The sequence below is a fragment of the Nanorana parkeri genome, unplaced genomic scaffold (genome assembly GCF_000935625.1).
Source record: "Nanorana parkeri isolate BGI_ZX_2015 unplaced genomic scaffold, ASM93562v1 scaffold430, whole genome shotgun sequence".
Taxonomy (NCBI): Eukaryota; Metazoa; Chordata; class Amphibia; order Anura; family Dicroglossidae; genus Nanorana; species Nanorana parkeri.
In genome coordinates, this window is record NW_017306698.1 from 852,192 (window position 1) to 874,494 (window position 22,303).

At 40.1% G+C, this 22,303-nt stretch overlaps 1 protein-coding gene across 1 annotated transcript in view; it reads left to right on the top strand.

Annotated features, from left to right (window-relative positions):
- Positions 1–22,303, top strand: part of RPAP1 (RNA polymerase II associated protein 1) — a 52,194-nt gene that overhangs the window by 27,341 nt on the left and 2,550 nt on the right. Inside the window, exons 11-25 of the mRNA XM_018560068.1 lie at positions 743–844; positions 1,607–1,774; positions 3,368–3,556; positions 3,930–4,064; positions 5,335–5,514; positions 6,160–6,317; positions 7,035–7,214; positions 9,520–9,721; positions 10,926–11,035; positions 11,636–11,831; positions 14,152–14,301; positions 14,999–15,141; positions 19,298–20,102; positions 20,995–21,171; positions 21,855–21,911. Coding sequence (XP_018415570.1) covers positions 743–844; positions 1,607–1,774; positions 3,368–3,556; positions 3,930–4,064; positions 5,335–5,514; positions 6,160–6,317; positions 7,035–7,214; positions 9,520–9,721; positions 10,926–11,035; positions 11,636–11,831; positions 14,152–14,301; positions 14,999–15,141; positions 19,298–20,102; positions 20,995–21,171; positions 21,855–21,911 — 2,952 coding nt within the window. The remainder of the gene's footprint in view (positions 1–742; positions 845–1,606; positions 1,775–3,367; positions 3,557–3,929; positions 4,065–5,334; positions 5,515–6,159; positions 6,318–7,034; positions 7,215–9,519; positions 9,722–10,925; positions 11,036–11,635; positions 11,832–14,151; positions 14,302–14,998; positions 15,142–19,297; positions 20,103–20,994; positions 21,172–21,854; positions 21,912–22,303) is intronic.

The following is a 22,303-nucleotide window of genomic DNA, read 5'->3' on the forward strand; positions in this document are numbered from 1 at the left end:
TATATATATATATATATATATTTGATATATATAGAGATATATTTATATATGTCTATATATATCCTTACAAAGAAAGCTTCATCAAGTAGACATGGCAAAAGACCCCTTAATCAGGGCAGCATGATTATATGACATGATATATAGCTAATATAGCTAATATAGCTAAATATTGGTATTTCTGGATAGCACTGAACCCTGGTAATGGATCTACCTTTTCCTCACGCTATCCAAAACTTAAGGAAAAAGTTTTGGCTGGACATTCACTTTAACAAATGTGTTCAGGACCCATTCAAGTATTTAATTACGGTACGGATAACACACACACTCATTAACGTGTATTATGGCACAAGTTGAAGTGCTTTGTGTTAGGGCAGCTCATTCATTATGAACAGGCTGCCAACGCACCACAATTAATTTTTTTTTTTAAAAGGCAGCACCTCTGAACACAGTGTATGCGTTATGCTACTATACATGCGTTGGGCTCTACTGTACAGTGCGTTGGGATGCCATTTACAGTGAATGGTACCACAACGCACTGCACATTGTGAAAACACATGTTAATGCGCCTGTTTTAGTGTGCGCTGACACAGCACACAAGTGTGAATGGGCCGTCAGTATTTTACCCACCAGTGTCTTTTCCCGAACCTGTAGGGAAAAGTGGTCCCCACAAATGCATTCCTTAGTAACTTTACCTTCTATAACAAGTTTGGTTTGTGATGTTTTCCTTGTTTTTGTTTTTAAGAGAGCAGGTTATTCTCTTCAGGAACTCTTCCATCTGTCTCGCAGCCAGTTCATTCAGCAAAGGACCTTGTCATTGCAAGTTCTGGGCCATATTGTAAAGAAGGTAAGGGAAAGAAAAAACTAACAACTATTGACTTTTGTCAATTTCTTTTGTTTCAAGTCGATATGTTTATAAAATAGGGATGTCCAGATACCAGCGCCGATACTTGCCATTTTCATGAGAACTACCAGGGTTGCAGCTGGGACCTAGCTCTGGCGCTCCACCACCATCCTGAAATCATTAGTCTTTATTGTTTTAGAAAAACTGTTGCATGACAATAAACAAAAATGTATCAGTACTGGTACTTGTGAGTACTTGGACAAGTATCAGTACTTGTACTTGCAAAACTGGTATCGGTGCATCCCTTATATATATTTGTAAAAAAAATAAATCATACATTAAAACAGATGTACAAATCCCAGGAGCCCCGTATGCTCCTTACAAATGACCGCTGCCTCCTAACTTTTTAATTTTTCTCTAGTTTAGTCTTGGAGACGGAAAAGTATCTGTACTTGTACCGAGTACTGTACTTGGTATCTGAACATCCCTATTATAAACCAACATTTCATTATATTTATTATTTATATAAAACATTTATTATTTCATTTAATTGTTTCATGTTTCAGTTTCTGCAATACAGGGCTGTCTAATCATTGACAATCTTCTGTTTTTGTTTTTGTTTCACATTTGAGTCTTTCTTTAATAGTCTTAGTATGAGATTGTATTCACTTTTTACACAGTTGGGCAGGATAGTAAACCTTTGCTCAATGATTTGAATAGGGATTATTGATTACTGATCAGTGTGTCTCCTGTGCTTTCTTGTAGGCTAAGCAAGGAGAGTTTGCCTCTGTCCTTAAGGGAAGTGTGCTTCGCCTGCTCCTGGATGCTGGATTCCTCTTTCTGCTGCGCTTCGCTATAGATGATAACATAGATACTGTCATTTCTGCATCAGGTGGCACTTTTCATGCTTTACTGGTGTCTCCAGAGGATGAGGTATTTTATTTTAGAACAATGTTATTGAGGCATTATACCATTATAAAGTTAGTTACAATCAGACCTACTCATGTTTGATAAACAAAGAAACCCTGGATTACGTGTAATACATAAAAAGGATATGAGTACAACACTGGAGGTCTATACAAAGCATTGAATGATGCTGGAATTGTTGGAATCTTTTATTGCATACCTACAATAGAATTCATGTTAAAAAAATAGCCTATATAAAGATGTTCTATTCATCATATACCACACACACACCCTATAATGTGGCTTTCGTCCGGTATATGCGTTTTGCAAAAAGGTGCATTTTTAAATTTACAAATATTTGTCATTTTATTAACTCAGTACAGTTTTTTTTTTATCTTTTAGATTTAGAGGGAATCTTGTAAATTATGTTTTTTTGTGCGTGCTGATGATGATTTTAGTGTATATTTTTATCAAAAATATTGATTTGATAAACATTTGCACTTGCTTGTACAGAGATTTTTCAGGCAGGTTGGAGAATTTGTGTGTGTGTTGACTTCCAGTGGTCATAAACTCTCAGAATTGCCTCTTAGGGGATCGCAACATGGTCTAATTTACCAAAGATCAGGCTCTATATGTGTAGGTTAACCTCCCTGGCGGTCTGATTGCTTTCTTTTTTTTGTTCAATTTTTTTTTTTCTCTCGTTATTTTTACTTCTAAAATTCTCACCAGTTCTGCCCCCTTGCGACGCGAACACTCGCAAGGGACGGAACCCGGAAGACGGATGCCGGCATCAGCCGGAGGACACAGCGCGGCCCCGAGGGACAAGGTAAGTAATGCTACGCTGTAATCCCAAGTGTGGCTTGGGGGTTACCGTTTATGGTACTGAAATTAACCCCGAGCCACACTTGGGATTACCGCTAAGGAGGTTAATGGAGAAGAGAAGACCAGTCATTGGATGAGATAACCATACACATCTCAGATAATGTAATTCGTTTAGACTAACAAGGTGATCTTCTAGGAGCATTTATTTACATTTCCTGCACTTTTCTGCACTTTGTATCCAAAGACTGGAGAACTGCTCGGTACTTCCAGGTATTGGGAATTCATGGTACTCGCTCTGCCTCCCCACAATATAATGCTTGCCAATTGAGTGGCCACTAGCCAGTTCAGAACGCTGTCATGTGGGAGCAGAAGAGAATGCACAGCTATGTGTGAATTTTGACTTAATCAGAAAGTCAGAGCTTAAAGTGAATTCTCAGCCGACTGAGGATTTCAGGGAAAGTAAGTACATACTCCTTCACGTCCCTACAGTAAAGCAGCTGTTACTTTTTCCCTGTGGGCAGAGTGCAGGTTTGATTTTAATGCTAGTGAAAGCTAACTATCCAAAATAAATGATCCACACCAATAAGCAGGCGTTTATACCTAATATGCAAAAAAATACATAGACACGGGTTATGCTTTAATTCTTGATAATGTTCCTTAAATAACTCACTTCTGAAAATGGACTTGTTTTGCACTGACTCGTTATGTAATGGACATGTGAAATACAAAGTAATTAGTGACGACAGTATCGGTATACTGCATAGGTGTTTATGGATGCTTGTCGTGCTTCTTGTGCAGGAATACCTGGACATGACTTTTTCATGGTACCAGGGAGCAAAGGTCTTCCCTTTCTTGCCTAATCAAGAGGAGGAAGATGAAGATGATGAAGATATCGTTGAGGACTCTGGTTTTGCTGAAGGAGACCAGAGAAAAGCTAAAGAGGAAAATAAATCTGATCCAGAAGTGGCACGTTATGATGCTATAAAGGTAAGTGTTACAGCAATGAATGGTTGGATTAACCTTTTTTTTTAAAAGAAGTTTGCTCTTTAAACGTATGTAAGCACTAAACCTGTTCTTAATTTTCACCAGCAGGTGGTAGTGTTTCTCATTTGTGTGATAATTCACTTTGAGGGGAATTTATCAAAACTGGAGCAGCTGTGCATGGCAATCAATAAGCTTCTCTTTTTCATTTTCAAATCTTAATTGAGCAAACTGAAAAGAGAAGCTGATTTGGTGGCCATGAACAGGGGTTTAGGCTGATTTATAAGATACATTTTGACTTTTCTCTTAACTCTTTACTAGGTTGGGTCCTTCAAGTATCTCTTGATGTCTTTATTAAAGCAGCTGTTTTTTTATTTAGGGTCTTCTGAAGACAAAATTTCTTCACCGGCTTAGATATATTTTGGAAGTAAGAAGACCGCCACCTCCTGTTGTTCAGAATATCCTCGAGATTCTCACAAGGGTGGCCCGTCACTCTGCAGCAGCCTGCAGCCAGGTAAGAACTGTGCAGTGCGTGTCTAGGGTAACGCAACATTTTCACTTAATTACTTTCCCCCAGCAACACATATGCCACTCCATTCAGTGGTCATGAGCTTGAAATGGTGGATTCATATACCAGCGCTCGTGTATACCTTGAAATGCCACATCTATAGGACAGCCCTCCTCTACACCACCTTTTTGCTCTTAGCGGCTGAACAGTGCAGTGGGGGAGAATGGAAATGCGGGTATATCCTGCTGATGGATATATACTGCCCCCTCAAAACAGTAAACTTTAATCCTAAATACAGTCCTTAGGTGAGATGCCTGCATTGGCTTCCTTTTTTGCAGTATTTTCCTCTTTTGATATCCCAAGGTAATCGTGCAAGTAACACACCTCTGGCTGCACTCACTTTAATTTATCCATCGAAAGAACTCATGGGTGCCATTAAGGGTAGGTTCACACCATTTTCTGGACCAGATCTGGTCCAGAAAATGGTGTGAACCTGCCCGCAGTTCCAGTGCATTCCAGACCAGACAAAATGAGACATGCAGTATTTGTCTGGTCTGGAACGGACTGCGCTGGTGTGAGGACAGAACAGAGGCCAGAAATAGCATAGGGATACATTAGGATGCATTTAGGGTCCGGAAACAATTTGGTCTGGAGATGATCTGGATGTCAGGTGAATGGGCCCTCAGGCTGGACTTTAAAAACTCAGATTTTGTTCTCTTCCATTACATGGTGAGATAACTGGATTAATAGAAGGAAGATAAGATTCCTTTTGCTGTCCGTTTACCTGACTTTGGGAAGTGACAAGGTCACTGCGTTTTGTCACAACCAACAGATATATGACATGTCTGAAGTGATATAACTTCTGCTGTCTCCTTAGAATACCCATAGGGCCTTGGAAATCTTTTGTCATGTACATTTTGATAAAACATTTTATATAGTTAAAATGCAGATTTTGGGGAAGCGAGGTGGTTAAGCAACTAAGTGGGTATGACTCCTTCCTTGTAGTGCTGGGGTCCTACATTCAGTTGCACCAGAAACAAAATCTATGTGGCTAGTATATTCTTCAGTTTTTGTGTGTGTTTACTCTGTTTCTTCAATCAGCCTAAAAACCATCCCAATTGGTTCATTCATTCATTTCTAAGCTTTTGTTAACCAAAGACTGTTGTCCATTGCTACGCTTATTATTTTATATTAGTACCTCATATGTTTAAGGTTTTCATATGTAGTAAGTAATAATGAATTGTGTTATAACCTCTTCTTATTTTGTTATATGCAGCTTCTGAATTGTCCACGGTTAATAGAAACAATAGTGCGTGAGTTTCTGCCCATGCAGTGGAGTGTGCCAATGGAAACCGTAGACCTGGCACCTACTAGTCTCCACGGTGTGCCCTGTTCAGCTGCTATGAAGTTTCTTAGAGTGCTAGCATCTTCTAGCTGCCACTCAGCTGCCAGACTAGTAAGTATTTGGAAATAATTATTTTGAAATTGTGTCTTTAATGCTAAGAACCTAAGGTGGATGGCGTGAGAGGTGGCATGTAATGCACAGACCGGCCAAAGTATAGGCTTAGTAATATTTCTCTTTCAAAGTGACTTCCAATGATGTAGAGTTAGAGGACACTATTGTCCTCTAACTCTACACTATAGTGGAGAAGATAAGGTGTAGATGACAGTACGATGGCTGACAAAGAGATCCAAGCTTTTTTAATGCTTGCTTGCCTGGAAGAGACAGTAGATGGGCAGGTATTTCCCTGACAATCATGGGTAGGGATGCGTCTTGCTGTCCATGAAGGGATCACCTGAGTTGCACAGTGCTTTGTACATTTCTTTTCTTCTTATTAAAGGAAACCATCGGGCCTGTTTAGAGGAAAATTTTCTATAAGCTGCAAAATCTCCTGGTGCTAGGCATCTCCTATTAAAGAGGAGGAACAGACCTGGTTATTAGTGGTTCTGTATACCTACTTTAAAAGCATGGTTTTCAGGTATTCTGAAGCTTGTCAAAAATCACCACTTAATCATAAGGAATACTGGTGTTATGAATTTGCTGTATATCTTCCTGGTTCCATTTTATAGTAAACCCTTTATTTCTCCTTTATTTCCATAGCTGCACACATTTGAAATGAAGAGCCGTCTAAGCAGATTTGCTGTGCAGGAGCCAAAAGAGCTTCCTCTGCTGAGAGAGGAGGCTGAGAGGCTGAGTACTGAGACCTTCCGCCTCTGGGCTATTGTGGCCGGCTACGGACAAGCATGTGATATATACAGGTCAGATGTTGTTATTATTGATGTCTATGATCTAGGGCTGCAACCAACTAATCGATAATAATTGATAATGAGAATAGTTGTCAACTATTCTCATTATCGTTGTTGGTTGGATCCCCTACCTCTCTCCTCCACGCTGGGAGGAGGGCACAGCAAGCAGTGGGCGGGTTGAATAAGCAGCCTGCTATTGCAATTTGAAATGGCCAATAGCAGGTTGGTTATTGCAGCAGTCCACTCCCTGCTGTATTTACATTCAGCTGCCATCTGCGGAATCTTGCCACTGTCGGCTGTCATTCCCTGGCCGAAGCTTTTTTTTTTTTTTCCAAACATTTTTTATTGGCTGAAGCTTTTTAAGTGCCATGTGCTCACAATACAAGTATTTAAAAAAAAAGGTGGCAAAAAGTCATTTTCGATTTCAGCCTGACGAATTCTGCTGCGGGAGGTACTTTGCATATTTTTAAATATGTTTGCCATTATACTTTACTCTGTGTACTTTACTTAAGCATATCTTACCTGCACAGCAAAGCATTGGCTTAGCATTGATAGACTACCCTGCATGTTTCTGAGTTGTATATTAGGAGCACAATAAATTAACTTTTTATTGCTTCACAGATGCCCTAATAATGTAAATCTGTTCTAAAATATAATGAAATGGTTATTATAATTGTGTTATATGAAAATAAAATAAAAATGTATGTTTGAATGCTTATTTTCTTTTAGAGAGCTGTACCTAGCTGTGATAAGGATTCTCCAGTCTCTGCCCAGTATGATTGCCTCCTGTATAGGGAACTTTTCCTCTGCAGCGCTCTCTATTCAGCGGGCTGCTGCTGTAATTACTCTGCTTAGCCATGTGACTCAGACAGCGGGCTGTGCTGCCGAGCTTGAAGCACAACTGCACAGGTAATGAAATACTAAATATTACGGTGCATTCTGGATTCTTTTATACAGGAACAGTGTTTGTTTGTAAGTGGAGATGGACCTTTTCTGAAGATAGAAACATAACAGTTGAAGTTTGAAGGCTATAGTGGACACCTCAGTTTTTTTCTGGCATTTTGCCATGTTTGTAGAACAATCTTTTACAGCCATCTCCTCTTTTATATTCTAGGATGAAGTCCCCAACTATTGTCTGAATGTTTGCACAAATATATGTACAGGAATGATGGGGGTTGCTATTGCTGATCTCTCCGAGAATGCTAGTTGCTTGATTTTTCATGCTGAGCTGGTGGTTTCAGTGCTTTCTGAGCCACTGACATAGAAAAAGCTAGGAGTTGTGACTTCACTCGGATTTTCTAATGCTGCTCTGAGTCAGTGACTTAGAATGTACTAAAGACGTTGGAGTCGCATTAGAGTCGGGTCAGCTAGCATTTTCAGAAGTAGGTCAGCACTGACAGACATACACAACCACAGACACAATCTCACACACTTACATATATTCTCACACACACATGCACACTCCAAATAATGTTTTCTTTTCTTTTTTTAATGATCCACCCAGTCTTCCTACCTTACGAGAACTGGAGTGGATCCCAAGCCTGGGGTCCAGTGTGGGCTGCTGTGCTGTGACGGAGCTCCATCCATATGTGGATTGCTTGTACAGCTCCATTGCGTGCCCTGTAGTGGTACTGTGAGCCAGAATGTGACATCACTCCGGTCCAGGCACCTCTACAGGACATGCAAGGGAGCTGTAAGCAATGCATGTATGGACGAAGCTCTCTCATGGCCATAGCCCCATCCCATCCCACCTCAAGCTGACACTCTGCTCCAGGCAACATATTTTGAATGGCTGCTTGGCGCGAGAACTGACGGTGCTGCTCTAGGGGGAGGCTGAGGAGCCTCTCACTTAGAAGGGGGTAAGGCATGTGGCGACCCACTGAACGTGGCGTCACGACCCACCAGTTGAGAACCAAGGCTTTAAAGTGAATCTGACCTAAGAAGTGTCTAAGGTTTTTTAAGCAACCCGGTCTAAGAAATGTCTGACTTTTCTACAAGTGGAGATTTAGCTTTTTCTTCCTGCCAGTACTATCCCAATCCCGTCTTATTCATCTTTTAAATGCGAGAGCTTCAGTCAGCATTAGAGGCTTTGGAATTTGACAGTTGATGACATGGCCTGGGCATCAGAAGAGGTGGGGTTTAATCTCAATTTGGAGAGAAGTTGAGGTGCTATGCATGTACATCTTAGGCCTCGGATTAAAGGGATGCCGCATGGGCACAGTGATTGATTTTATGACCAACACAAAAACCTTAATACAAATAAAAACTATGACTGGTCCAGATGGACATTTATATACTGTATAAGTACTCTGATTACAAAAACATACATGCTCTAACCCGCTAATAAATTCAATATGAAAAATAATTTTTTCAAACGAATTAATACAGCTGCTAGCACATCATTTTGCAAAAAGTACAATCTAAAAGATAAAAAACTAGTTTAGTGCTACTACACCTATTGCATCAACCGGTGCACCTTGAATGGGACTAAAACATAAACACATAAATAGTGATATGACAATCACATTTACACAAATAAATCTGAAAAAAATAATATTACTCTTGGTGATCTGAGCTTAAAATCACAGAGTCCTCTTCAGAAAAACATATGCCAACTCAAAATGCTCTTGTAAATATGCGTATACAGCGAACAAATTCCCCTTCCACCCAGGCTGGTCTAGCACCCACCCCGTATTAAGAACCTCTCTTAAGCACAGCTGACTTTCTCTTAGTTGAACATTTCTAAACACAAACCAGTTCTTTGTGAGTTTGCCCTATACCCATGCTGCACTAACACATCAGTGGCAAATGATAGCCCAACATGGGTGGAGGGCAAACTCACAAACACTTGGTTTGGTGTTTATGAATATTTACAAGTACCCAGGTCCTTAAAGGCACCAAAATGTTCCAGTTGCTGTAGGAATATCTATAGGCCACGTGAGGTTCACTGCAAGTAAAGATAATTTTATTTCCTTAGAGCAACCAGTGACATTAATACTTTCATCCAACTGTTAGGTTTGACTACAGGTGTAAATCTGACCTGTTGCTATAGAGCAATACAGACAGCCCATCTCACAGACCCAGAAAAGGTTAGCTTTTGTGTGTTGAGGAAAAATTGTTTCCATTCTTTTTTTTGCTACAAGCAATACTTCCTATTTTTATAAATTAGCCCAGTTACCCCAAGCTAATAAATATGCCATTTGTTGATTTGCAGTGCTCCTGTGGACTCAGAACCTCAGATCCCTCCACCTGCGGTATCATGGGATAATGTCACTGGATTACTACCCATAGTGGAAGGATGCTTGAGGAGATGTCTGCAAGAAGTTGGAAATGCCAGCGCTTGGGACCTGCTTCAGCCACTCACCCTCACATCCATTAACTTCCTTGCATCATACTACCAGGCTGCTAGCCGGCAGGTGAGAATTAACAATTGCTTGAACTTGTTTGGTTTTCGGAAATGTATAATAGTAAGTTCTTTGTATACAATGGACTTTCTAGGTAGCACGTATTACTACAGGCAGTAAGTTCTGCATTCAAGAGGAATATAAATAAGTCACCAGATACGCTTATTTACATTTTAGGAGGGCTTCTGGGTATCAAATGTCATGCTGTCTATTCGGCAACCTATTTATTAAAAAATCATCTCTATCATTCTCCTAGGTTATGTCTCATATGTCTTAGAGTCTTAGAAGGTGAAGTCATCAGTGGAACAAATAGACACTTGTGGTTTGCTATCTTGATAAAAATTTTTTTTTTAGTTTTGGCTTGTAAAAGGGTACTAAGAACATCTTTTTGGTAAGCATTTGCAGTGTTTTTAAAAAGACTCCCCACAATGACTTACTATATGTTTTTATTGCTACAGTGTGTCTGCCTTTGCTGGAGAGATTTGACCTCACCTTTTGTCTGTGTGAGCAGGAATTTAGGACAATTCTCCCCAATGGGGACACAGACAGTGATTTAAAAAAACTGACAAGAGGATCTAACCCTTGCCAACCCTATCCCAAACAAGAACAATAAAAGCTTCGGCTGGGATTGGGCTTTAATGGAAAGACAAGTGCAGATATTGCCCATTCCAAAAACATTCTAGATGTCATTATTTTCATACAGAAAAAACAACAACAAGCTGAATGATTTTTTTTTTTTTTTAGAGTAGGTGTCAGATCATGGATTACATGACATGTTCTTTGCTTCTCTATGTGTTCCAGTTGCTGTTTAATGGCAGTTGAAGAGAGAAACTCATAAATAAAGCCTAGGTAGAGATAATGCATATTATTTTATTCTTTGAAATGTTTCTAACTGAAGGCAAAGTAAAAACGACAGGTCACCAGCACTCAGATAATTTAAATAGATATGTCCTTTTTAATGGATTAATTGTCCATTTAAAAAGGACATATCTATTTAAATTATCTGAGTGCTGGTGACCTGTCGTTTTTACTTCGTATTTTGCACGGTGCCATCCGTGGTCGTTACTGCAAGCACCATCGTTCTTATTGGCCGGGATTGCTGTAAGGTGTGCGGAGAGCACCCTCACCAACTCTAACTGAAGGCAAACATCTTTTTTTTTATAGCTTAGCCTTTGTCAATATAAACCTTTCCTGAGATTTACCTTTTTTTTTGCAGCCCTCTCTGAATACTGTTTTGTGTAATGAGGAAATGGAGAAGTTGACAGAGAGTGTTCTACTGCCTTTACTAAATCAACCATCTGTAAAGTCTATGTGGGACTTACTCAGGTAAATGTTTCCTTCGGATTATTTGCATTTAAAACCCAACTTTAGTTAAACAAGAGTAGGGAGAGTACATTGTTATATAAAAAACAAAAAAACATGTAAATACCTTTTTCAATTTTTTTTTTTTTTTTTAGTAGCATTACTGCTTTCAGAGCTCTTTTTTTCCAGAGCAGTGAGTTGTGATTGTTGTTATGACTTCTTTTCCTGTCTTTCTGTCTTTCCTTCAGTTGCCCACTATTACTTCCTATTGAAATAAAAATATATGCATCCAAATCTGCTACCAAATTTCACCATCTGTCCTGAGAAAAACAATGTATGATATGTTAGAGTAGACTACAAAAGCTAAGCGATATAATGTGCAGAACCGAGAAATTGCTGAAATTAAAATAATTTTCTGGAACTCAAGGAGGTATAAGGAGAAAAAAAACTTAGACTCACTGGGTTAAGCATGTTCCTGGGCCCTTTACACATTCTTGGCATCTTATCACTAGTCATCAAAATGTTTATATAATTTGTTCATTTTTGTGGGTCATATTTGCAGATCTAGATCTTGCTTAATATGTATCTTTTTATCTTCTTTCTCTATGAATCATGTGCTATTAGGTCTTGCTCTGCTGTGTGTAACCCTCTTACCTGCTCCCCTCTCCCGGAGTCTGTCAGCAGCATTGTGACTTTGAGTTGTGCAGGAGGGAAACCACCACTCAGCCTGCCTGGGAAAAAATCCCCATTCCCTCTTCTGACTGCTGTGCTGAACCTCGTCTGCAGTATCTGCAATATCCACAAGGGGCTGGTCAGCAAGGTGAGGTCTTCAGAGTAAACAGACATAACAGAGGTTTAGTTTTAATACCTGGAATTGTTTGGCTTAATGCATAGAAAAGTTCTGTAAATGTAAAAATTTTACTCTTCACAGTAGAATGTTGAGACTAAAATAATTCCATATGGCAGACTGTTTTAAATGTATGGTTAAAGTGACACTAAACTCAGGCGTTAGATCTTAAAAATGCATTCAAATACCTTAACTATGAACAAAAATGTATCTTATTTGTGTATCACTCGGCTGAAGATCCTCAAATCATCTCTGAATTGGTGCTGACACTGTCCTTCCTTCTGGAGGGTGGTTACTTTTGTTCCCCATGGTCCCTGTGTGTGTTGTAAAGTCGCCACCGCTCCAAGCTCACTCCTGTAATGGACTACAGTCTTAAATTTAGTTTACCAATTGGTGTTGAGATTGTATTTCATCACGGGAGAGAGCTCTGAGCGGTTCCCTCTTCTGACTGCTGTGCTGAACCTCATCTGCATTATCTGCAATATCCACAAGGGGCTGGTCAGCAAGGTGAGATCTTTAGGGTAAGCAGATATAACAGAGGTCAATACAAATTGGTAAACTAAACGTGAGATTAATAGTTAAGGCACTTGAATGTATTTTTAAGTTTTAACTCCTGAGTTTACTGTCATTTTAAACTGTATGTAAACAGACATTTTTTTTCTTTGGGCAGAATGGGGAAGTGTTGGCACATCTGTCAGGTTTTTTTCAAACTTCTCTGGGGAGATTCACTCTCTCTATTTGTCCAGGTGACAATATAGAAATCCAGCTTTTTTGAGTTGCTACAGGAACAGGAGTTGGGAGGAAATCTTCCAATGGGAAAACCTGTTCTGGAAATCTTCTATACCTCCTACTGTGTCTCTGGGACAGGAAGTGAAGGGTAATCTGCACAAAAAGATACGGACAGAAAAGAAAAAAAAAACCTAACAGGAGTCTTAGCCATTCCCTACTGTATCCAAAAGAAAAAAAATACTTTACATACACATTGTTATAACATGAAGCACAATACATATTACTGTTAGTATACTGAACTCTAATTCTGTTACATAAACCTGGAAAACACCTGTCATGTGAGAAAATACTAGGTGCCTTGCTTTAGTGCTGACCCTTTGCCTTTTGTACTTCCTGGTTCACCCAGAACAAACATGTAATTCAGGAATGTAAGAGGTCGTTTTCTTTGTCATAACAACAGGCGGCTATCCTTTTAAAAAGGAGAGGTCAGTGTGGTTCTCTTACAACGGGTTTCTTTAAAGGAAATGTATTCGAATAAAAATATGGGAGCTATAGTTGTTGACCTTTGTGAGCTGGTGACCTGGAACTAGCTTGTAGATATCAAGTATCCTGTCCTCAGATATACACATACTTGTTCCAGGCCAGTGCCTTACTAATGAAGTAGTAATTAAGGAAGGATGAAGATGACAGCCCTGGTGCTTGTACTATCAAAGACAAGTGGCAGCTCTCTAATATCTCCATCCTGGTAGGTTTCATTTAGGGACTATTCATACCTGCACCTGCTTTGCAGTGCAGCACAACACACAGTAACGCAATGAAAAAAAATGGTGTATGTCTGATTTTTGGACCATTGTGGTGTGTTGGCAGCCCATTGAAATTCATAGGCTGTCTTAACGCAACGCATGTTAATCCAATATAATCCATAATAGAAGTCACCAGCACTCGATGATATGTAAAAAAAGTAAAGCACTTTTTATTCAATCGTCACAATCGTCAAACAGCCAACGTTTCGGGGCCACGCAGGGTCCCTTCTTCTGGGCGACATATTGTCACTTCATCACTATGTCGCCCAGAAGAAGGGACCCTGCTTTGGCTGTTTGACGCATGTGACGATTGAATAAAAAGTGCTTTACTTCTTGCACATATCGTCGAGTGCTGGTGACTTCTATTATGGACTGTATCTGACACGGTGCCATCCGTGTTGTCACTTCAAGCACTAACCTCTCATCCAAGGTCTGTACGCTGTGTGGAGTGCAGGTGATTTCGTATTATCGTTAATGCAGACGATATATGTGAATGGGCCCTTAATGAATATTGAGCTATCAGCCTACCAGTGATTAAATCAATCAATTCATACTAGTGGGCTGAGTCAGCACTTGATGTGGTGTTAAGTGTCAAGCTTCTCCCTCCAGAGTTTTTGGTTTGCCTAACAAGGAGCAGGAGGCTGACTTGCACACTGTTGCAGAGAGGTAGATTAGTTTTTTAATGAAATGACCCTTCAAGTCAAATAATGTGATATTCTTTTATGTCAGTGATGTATTTCTGCCTTTTTCTTTTTGTGTAGTTCTCTTTTATATTGGAATACAAAGGTCTACACGATTATTTGCTTAAGACTTCTGAATCTCCAACACCAGCTGTGACCCCTTCTTCCAATTGGCTTCTGCGACACGAATATCATTTCCAGCATTTCATATTATCACTGATGTACAAAGCGGTAAGTTGTGTTTTTTATGTTTATTATTTTCCTGTCACTTATTTGTGTAGTAGAATATGTCTATTTTACTACATTCTGGGCTTGTCATAACTGTTTTTAAGTGACCGTTTTATACTCCTAATTGGTCCTGGCCTAGAAGCAATAGAACTTAGAAAAGCATGCCCAGTCCTTGTATGGTCCATGTTGGACTCTTCAGAAAGAAGGGACAGGGTGCACTTTACTGTGAGGCTGCGCCAGGAGTGAGAGTGGGTTGGCGTGTCTTTTTAAAGTTTTATCATGGAAAAAAACTCTTTGTGGTTTCAGCATTTGGTCTGGTGCTTCTACTTCTTTTTTCCTGTACCCCTTGGATTTCTCCAGAAGTGACCCCTAGAGGTCTGTTTGTTCACCTAAGCTGCCAACCAGAGCCATTGTACCCTTCGATACGGCCCATATCTTGACTGTAAAAGCGATCTACATTTAGATCCAGCTCCTTCTATCCCTCACTTTGTATTTGTCAATATGGCTGTGATCGGGGTATGCAGTAGTACATTCCATAGGGGTTGAGACCATTATAAGGGTACTTTAAAATGTTGTCTGCTATATTATTTTTGTTTAAAAAAGGGAAACAATAATGTTTATGGAAAATTGTTTTCTTTAGATAAAAAAAAGTTTTACAAATCAGTTACTTTTATTAAACATTTGTATTTTTCCTTCATAGGCATCTTTGTCTCTAGAGCAATCTCAATTTGGCTCGATTTTCCACTCTGTCTCATTGACCTTACTGAGTCGATTCTTACCAGGCAGTGAGCACTTAGCTCATAAGATCCTTACCACTTTGGCATTCAATCCTGTTTTCATACCGTAAGTACTCACTATCTAATATGCATTTATAATAAGAGAGCTGCTGAGTGTCTTGTAGAGGACACAAATTCTTCCCACACATAAAGGCATAGACAAAGGGTAGCGAGACATGAAGACATTACATCCTTTAAAATCAGTTGATTGGAGAGGTCTGTGAAGGTATCTATGGATACCTTAATTCCTATAGTTTCTACACGCCTTGACTTATACCCTCTTAGCAGGCTACATCCATTTGTTTAGTTAGTACTTTTGCCAAAGCAGCATGCTGTGATATTACTATTCTGAGGTTGCAGGCTTGAACAAAACAGGAGATGTATGAGAATGGGGGCTTCACCATGTTCTTAATTAGGCTTTGACCTGGCATCCTCTCCTGTTGTAAAGGAATTATTACATAAAGCAAAGCACGTCCCAGAACCATATGGTAAGGGCAGCGATCACCTGATTTGTGGCCTGCATTAGGGCTGCAACAACTAATCGACATAATCGATTATAATCGATTATTGAAAAAGTTGTCAACTTTTTCATTCATCGATTAATCGGCTTCCGATTGGTTGGCCCTGTTCATGGCTCCACACACGCTGCGCGCCACACCTCCTCCCCACCTCACGCTCGCCGCTGCCAGACCCGCCTGGCCGCATCCAGGCTCCACAAGCCGCACCTCCTCCCCGCTCGCCCGCCCACATCCACGATCGGCACAGGGACGCGGGGAGAAGAAGTAAGGAGGAGCAGGTGTGGGTGGATGCCAGTCGCTGATAGACAGTCCCGATCTCAGAAGCAAGTTGCTGGAAGACTGCTCATGTAAACCTGCACTTTCCCACACATGGTGCTCTATAATGTATTGCTGGGATAGTGGGATTTGTATTCCTCTATAGCAGATGGTACATTCTGCTGTACTGTATATTATACAGAGCAATGTACCATCAGCTATAGAGGAATACAAATCCCAGCAATAAATTATACACTGTATGTATAATGTATTGCTGGGATTTGTTGTATTTCTCTATAGCTGCTGGTATTCTGCATTGTGCTGTATAGAGGACTACAAATCAAGGAATAGTACATTATACAGCGCAATGCCACCAGCTATAGAGGAGTACAACAAAGCCCTGCAATAGTACATTATACCTTGATGCAATGCCGAATACCACTAGCTATAGAGGATTACAAAACCCAGCAATAGTACATTATACAGTGCAATACCACCAGCTATAGAGGAGTACAACAAAACCCAGCAATTGTACATTATACAGTGGTGCAATGCCGAATACCACTAGCTATAGAGGATTACAAAACCCAGCAATAGTACATTATACAGTGCAATACCACCAGCTATAGAGGAGTACAACAAAACCCAGCAATTGTACATTATACAGTGGTGCAATGCCGAATACCACTAGCTATAGAGGATTACAAAACCCAGCAATTGTACATTATACTGCGCAATGCAGAATACTTCCAGCTATAATGTACTATTGCTGGGATTTGTTGTATTCATCTATAGTTGGTGGTATTCTGCATTGCGCTGTATAATGTACTATTGCTGAGTTTTGTAGTCCTCTATCGTCGATGCCATTCTTCATCATTGCTGTATAATTTTACACTTTTCATTTCACTATATTGCACACCACACTTTTCTTTTTTACTTCCACCGCTCCAAGCTTGCTCCTGTGATGGAGTGCAATCTCAATACAAACTAGTAGTCCCATCACTGGAGCCATTTTTAAAAATGTATTTTATTTTTTAACCGATTAATCGCACTTAATAATCGGCTAACTAATCGATTTTAAAAATAATCATTAGCTGCAGCTCTAGCCTGCATATTACTTTTAGATTTACAGTGAGTGAAGTCACTGACCCAGATATAACTTGTTAGGTGGGAAAGGCCTTTTTTCTACCAGAGGCTCCCTGCTTTGCCATAAGTCCACTTTAGAGTGTAAAATCGTATTTGCCTTCTGTTTCTTTATTTAAGATGTATAGTTAGACTATTTTATCTGATTTACTCACTAATCTATAATGTTTTTGAAAAAAAATCCTCTGGTTGTAAAATCAAGGTATCTTCAGTACCTTGATGAGTCATTTATTACATCCTAGTAGCCAGGGATACTTGTACCTATTAGTTGACCACTATATACTATGGGGGGGGGCGGGGGGGATTTATCAAAACTGGAGAAGATCAAATCTGGAGCAGCAGTCCAAGGCAACCAATCAGCTTCTCTCTTCCGTTTGTTTAGTTAAGATGTGAACATGAAAGATAGAAGCAGATTGGTTGCCATGGACAGCTGCTCCAGATTATGTAGGCTCCAGTTTTGATACATTTCCCTCTGTTTTCATATATAGTTACAAATCATCACAAGAAATAATTTAATAACACTACCAAGTATAATTTTCTTTTTGGAAGTAGTTGATGTACTACTGTGGGCAATTGCAGATCAATAATAAATTACTGCCTGGGTCTTATGGCATGTTAGAATTAGCCAGGCAGAGCGGCTTTGGGCTATGCTTTGAACAAGGATAGTGATTTCTTTGTCCTAAAGTTATAGATTTAGATAAGTAATTTATTCAAATGCCACTCATCACTTAAACTTGTTCCATTTTTATTTTACAAAGTATGTATTGAAGTTTATATTTTGCAGGATATCCAGCAAGTACGTAAACACTTCACAAAAAAAAAGCCTATTTACAATTTGTAGTAAAAAAATATATATAGTTAAAAAAAAAAAAAACACGGCACAATAGACAGACTGGGATGCTCTAGGCTTCTGACTCTGGATAACATCCTAATTAAATGGCCAGTAGGCCAAGAAGAGGAAGTTGTAGATTAGTGTTTTTCTTTTTTTGTCCCTCCAGGAGAATGTCAGATATTTTAACCTCTTGCCGTCCGCCCGTTAAGAAAAATCGGACGGACGGCAGACTCTCATCAGCGGGTTGCCGTCTCCAGAAGACCCGCTCGTTACTACAGCCGTCAACGGCTGTTTCACATACAACCGATCAGCGGCTCTATAGCCGCCGATCGGTTGTATGGCGTGAATTTCGGAGCCCCCCCCCCAATCGCGAGTGCCGCCATCTCCCTCCTCTTGACCCCTCACCTTTTAATCCCGGGATCCGCTGCCCCATCAGCGGCCCGGGGAGGGAGGGAGATCAGCTCCTTGCTGTTCTCCCTCTGTAGTGTGAATGCAGAAGTGATGTGTATTACATCACTTCCGCATTCACCCGTCAGTCATCTGGCTCCTACTGAGCTGGACTCTGGGCTAAACAAACATTGTTTAAATATGAAAGTCATATGTATTTTTACTTGAATCTTGGTGGTTTCTTGTATATTTGTTTCTGATCTTTGTAGTAATCCCGCATAAAACCACTCCCTCACTTTGCCTCTCAGTAGGAGATTCCTGTAGGTAAGACCAGTCACTGCTGCTCTCTCTCCTTATGCAGGGTGACTGGTCATGGATCTGCCCCCTTCTGTAGTTTTCTACAGGCAGCCTGTAGTTGGTGGACCTGCTGGGTCCCTGCTGCTATTCTGCTCCGCTACACCGGAATGTATAAGGCAATATCCTGGATTTGCAAAAGTATATTTTGTGCATGCATAGTGGATTTACATTTTTTGTGGCATGTAGAAATGCATTTAGATTATCTTGAGGTTATTTAGATTAAAAAAGAACTCCAGGAAATCTAAAAATGGACCTTGAAGTGCGGGGGTAAGTGCTTGTTTTTCCTCTAGGGTTTGGAATACATTAGATATGCTTACCTGACCCTAGTTCCTGCGGCACTCAGAGCTCACCTCTCCTCAGCTGCATTAGACGTGATTACATCACGGGTCCTTAGACTGCCAAAGCCCAGGGGAGAATAGGCTTCAGGGACTAATCTAGTAGCCAAGCAGGACCAGGCTCAAGTGCAGTTGATCCTGCACTTGAGCAGTTAAAACGAGCAGTTAACCCTTGTAGTGCGGGGGTAGTCCCACTGCAAGGGCTAATTTTTGGATTTCCTGGAGCTCTTTAAATATGTTCTCCCCAGGGTTCAACTTTAATTATTCCCTTCTTTTTTTTTAAGTAGATAGGTTGTTTTAGGTGTACCAAAGGAGCCAAATGGAACAACAAGTATTGGCACAAGTAACATTTGAATTGTCTGGTTATAATTCTTATATATCTCTTGTTCTTCACAGAGAGGGAAGTGCGGGAGGTCCACAAGCAGCTGATTTATCTGATATTTTACATATTACATCTGAAGGCAAACCAACACCCCTAGGATCAGCTGCTTCAGCTTCAGAGTCTCCAAGTCGTGGTATTCTGCTAGAACAAGCCTTCAAAGACCTCCCTTCCATCCAGAGCTGTTACTTAACTCATTTTGCCCACATGGAACAAGCCCTCAACCATTCTAAGGTTGTCTATGAGGAAAGGACTTGTTTTGTTCAATCTGCCATGTTACCCGAAGCCAGAGGTCCCATTCTGCCATTTGATTGGCCATTTCTACCACTGATCAATCTTTACAACAAAGTAACGAATGCAGAAACAAAGGGGAAAATAGTGAATAGTCTCTCTCCCGATCTGGTTAACAGAGTCACGAGGAACTTACAGTGGATACTTCTTTTGGAAACTTGGCGTCCTGGATGCTTACAGAGTGTCCCCACTGCTGCAAAACTGGCCAGATTGACTTGTGTCTTTCTGACCGGTAGTGACCTCTTCTTAGAAGCTCCTGTTCATGCATATACGGCAGCACTTACTGTTCTTTATAGTCAGCCTGAACACATGGAATCATTAAAGCTTGACATGCCTCTGCCTGGGCTGGCGTCATTCTATGATTTCTACATGGACCTCTTGGAGCAGTTTGAAGGCGTTTCCTTTGGTGACCCCTTATTTGGAACATTTGTGCTTCTCCCGCTGCAGAGACGTTTTAGTGTCCAACTCAAACAGGCCATGTTTGGAGAACATGTCAACAGTCTGAGGTCCCTGTGTGTACCCCTGAAGGAGGTAAGACTAGCATGTCGGCCCATTATCTGCGAATCAGATTAAAAGCCTTTTAAGCTGCCCTAAATTTTACCGTTTTTAATTGTGCTTTTAGATCTACTAACAACTGATTGTATATAAATTCAATGGGTTTTTAGCTAGTTTTGGTAAACTTAAAGACGTTTCTACAATCAGATTGTAATGTTTATTCCTAGCTTGGGATCTTATGAAAATCTCACACAATTTAACAACCTCATTTGTTTATCAGTAACGGCCTTTAATCTCTGTTCTATTTGCATTAATCAGCCCATGGCTTTGCCATCTTTTTATTAAAAAAATGTGTTTATTTATTAATTTATATATATATTTTTTCCCTCTTGAGTGATCTGGAAGGATAGATTCTGATTTTGTCATACAATTACATATGGCTGACTTGTAAAGGTCAATTTACCTGAGACCTTAGCTGAATTTTTGCTTTGTTACAGCTGGAGTTCAGCTTTGAAGACCTCCTATGTCCCTTAGTTGATAAAAAAAGAAAATATGATTTTTGTACTGTAAAGTCTTTTTCTTGGAGCCCTTTGAGGGACACAAGTCCCACCCTTTTGTTTTTATAACCATGCTCTCAGTACTGCTTTGGATGAAAACAAAGGCATGCTGGTAGGGGGAGGGGTTATCCTTGTCTGGCCTACAGTTTTTGTTTTTTTATCAGCGTCCAATGCTCCTGTAGGCAGCAGTACAACCCAATAATGGTTAAAGACTTCCTATTTCGCTTAATAGACTCCAAAAAAATTATTTAGAAGTGAGTAAACAAATTATATTTTCTTACATTTGTGGCTAACCTTGTATTTGTTTAAAAATCCCATGATCTGTGCTGTGCCTTTTCACCAAAACCTTGGAATTTTTGTTCTCTTTTCAGTTTCCTATCCCACTTGCTCTGTACACATCTCCTCCTGAAGATAATTTGAATTTGCTGCGTCTCTATTTTCGGACTCTAGTAATGGGAGCGTTGCGTCAGACTTGGTGCCCTGTGCTTTATGTCGTGGCTTTGGCTCATGTGAACAGTTTCATCTTCTCACAACACCATGTGGCTGAGGTAGGAGATTAAGTTGCATGAAGCTTGGCCGCAAAAAAAAAATGGAGGGATTTGTTATATTTTGTTCAGCCCTAGGTTGAATGAAGAAAATATTACAGTGTATGGCCAGAGTATGTAATATTACAGTGTATGGCACATATATGGGAGCAGTTTTACCTGCCAAATACAGGATTTGTCTCTGCTGCTGTAAAGTAACATAGATCTTGTTCTTCCACTAACCTCTAACTGGACAGTGAAAGGAGAAACAGCAGACCGATGAGCTGCTTTTATTATATCGGCTTTTCCAGCGGTAACACATGCACACTACAGCCCAACTTATTAGCTCCTTGTGTGGCTTATGCCTCTCCCAGCCTGATCTCTGCAGCACAGGGACTACAAGAGGCTGATATTGGGTCAAATTTAGGTACTTAACACTGCTAGTAGTTTAAAAATACATTTAGCATTGTATTAATGAATATAAAAGTACATAAATATAGTGTTTATACCTGCCTGGGGTTTAGCTTTAACATGGTGACAATAGTAGCTCAGTAGTTCTAATTAGATCTAGTTTTAGATCCCACATTAAATGATACATTCTGTGAATTTTAATGTCCTCTTCAGTGCCGGTTGCCTGGATTAGATAAATGTCATTATTGTAGCATAACATATAAAACAGTTTCCAGTCTAAATCTATTGTTTTGCAGGAAGTTGACGCTGCAAGGAAAAGCATGCTCCGAAAGACAAATCTACTGGTGGATGAGGTATGTCACATACAGCTCTGTCCTTCTGCATGTCCACCAGCTGGATATGCAGAACATATACGATTATCAAAGATATATCCAAAAATGTCCTGGTTTTTAAAACCTGTAGGGTCATTAGTGAACATGTAAATGAAACCTGTGCTGAGGAGATGCCTGTGGGCTGCCATTGCTGAACCCACCACTTTACTTTGCTAGTTACTTGGCTGTCATGCTAATCGGTTACTTCACTGCATTCAGATTCATTGTCCTGCTTACATAAGGGGAATTTATCCAAACCGGAGCAGAATCTGGAACAGTTGTGCATGGAATCCAATCAGCTTCCATCTTTAGTTTGTTCAGTTAAGCTTTGAAAATGAAAGAGGGAAGCTTGTTGATTGCCACAGGCAACTGCT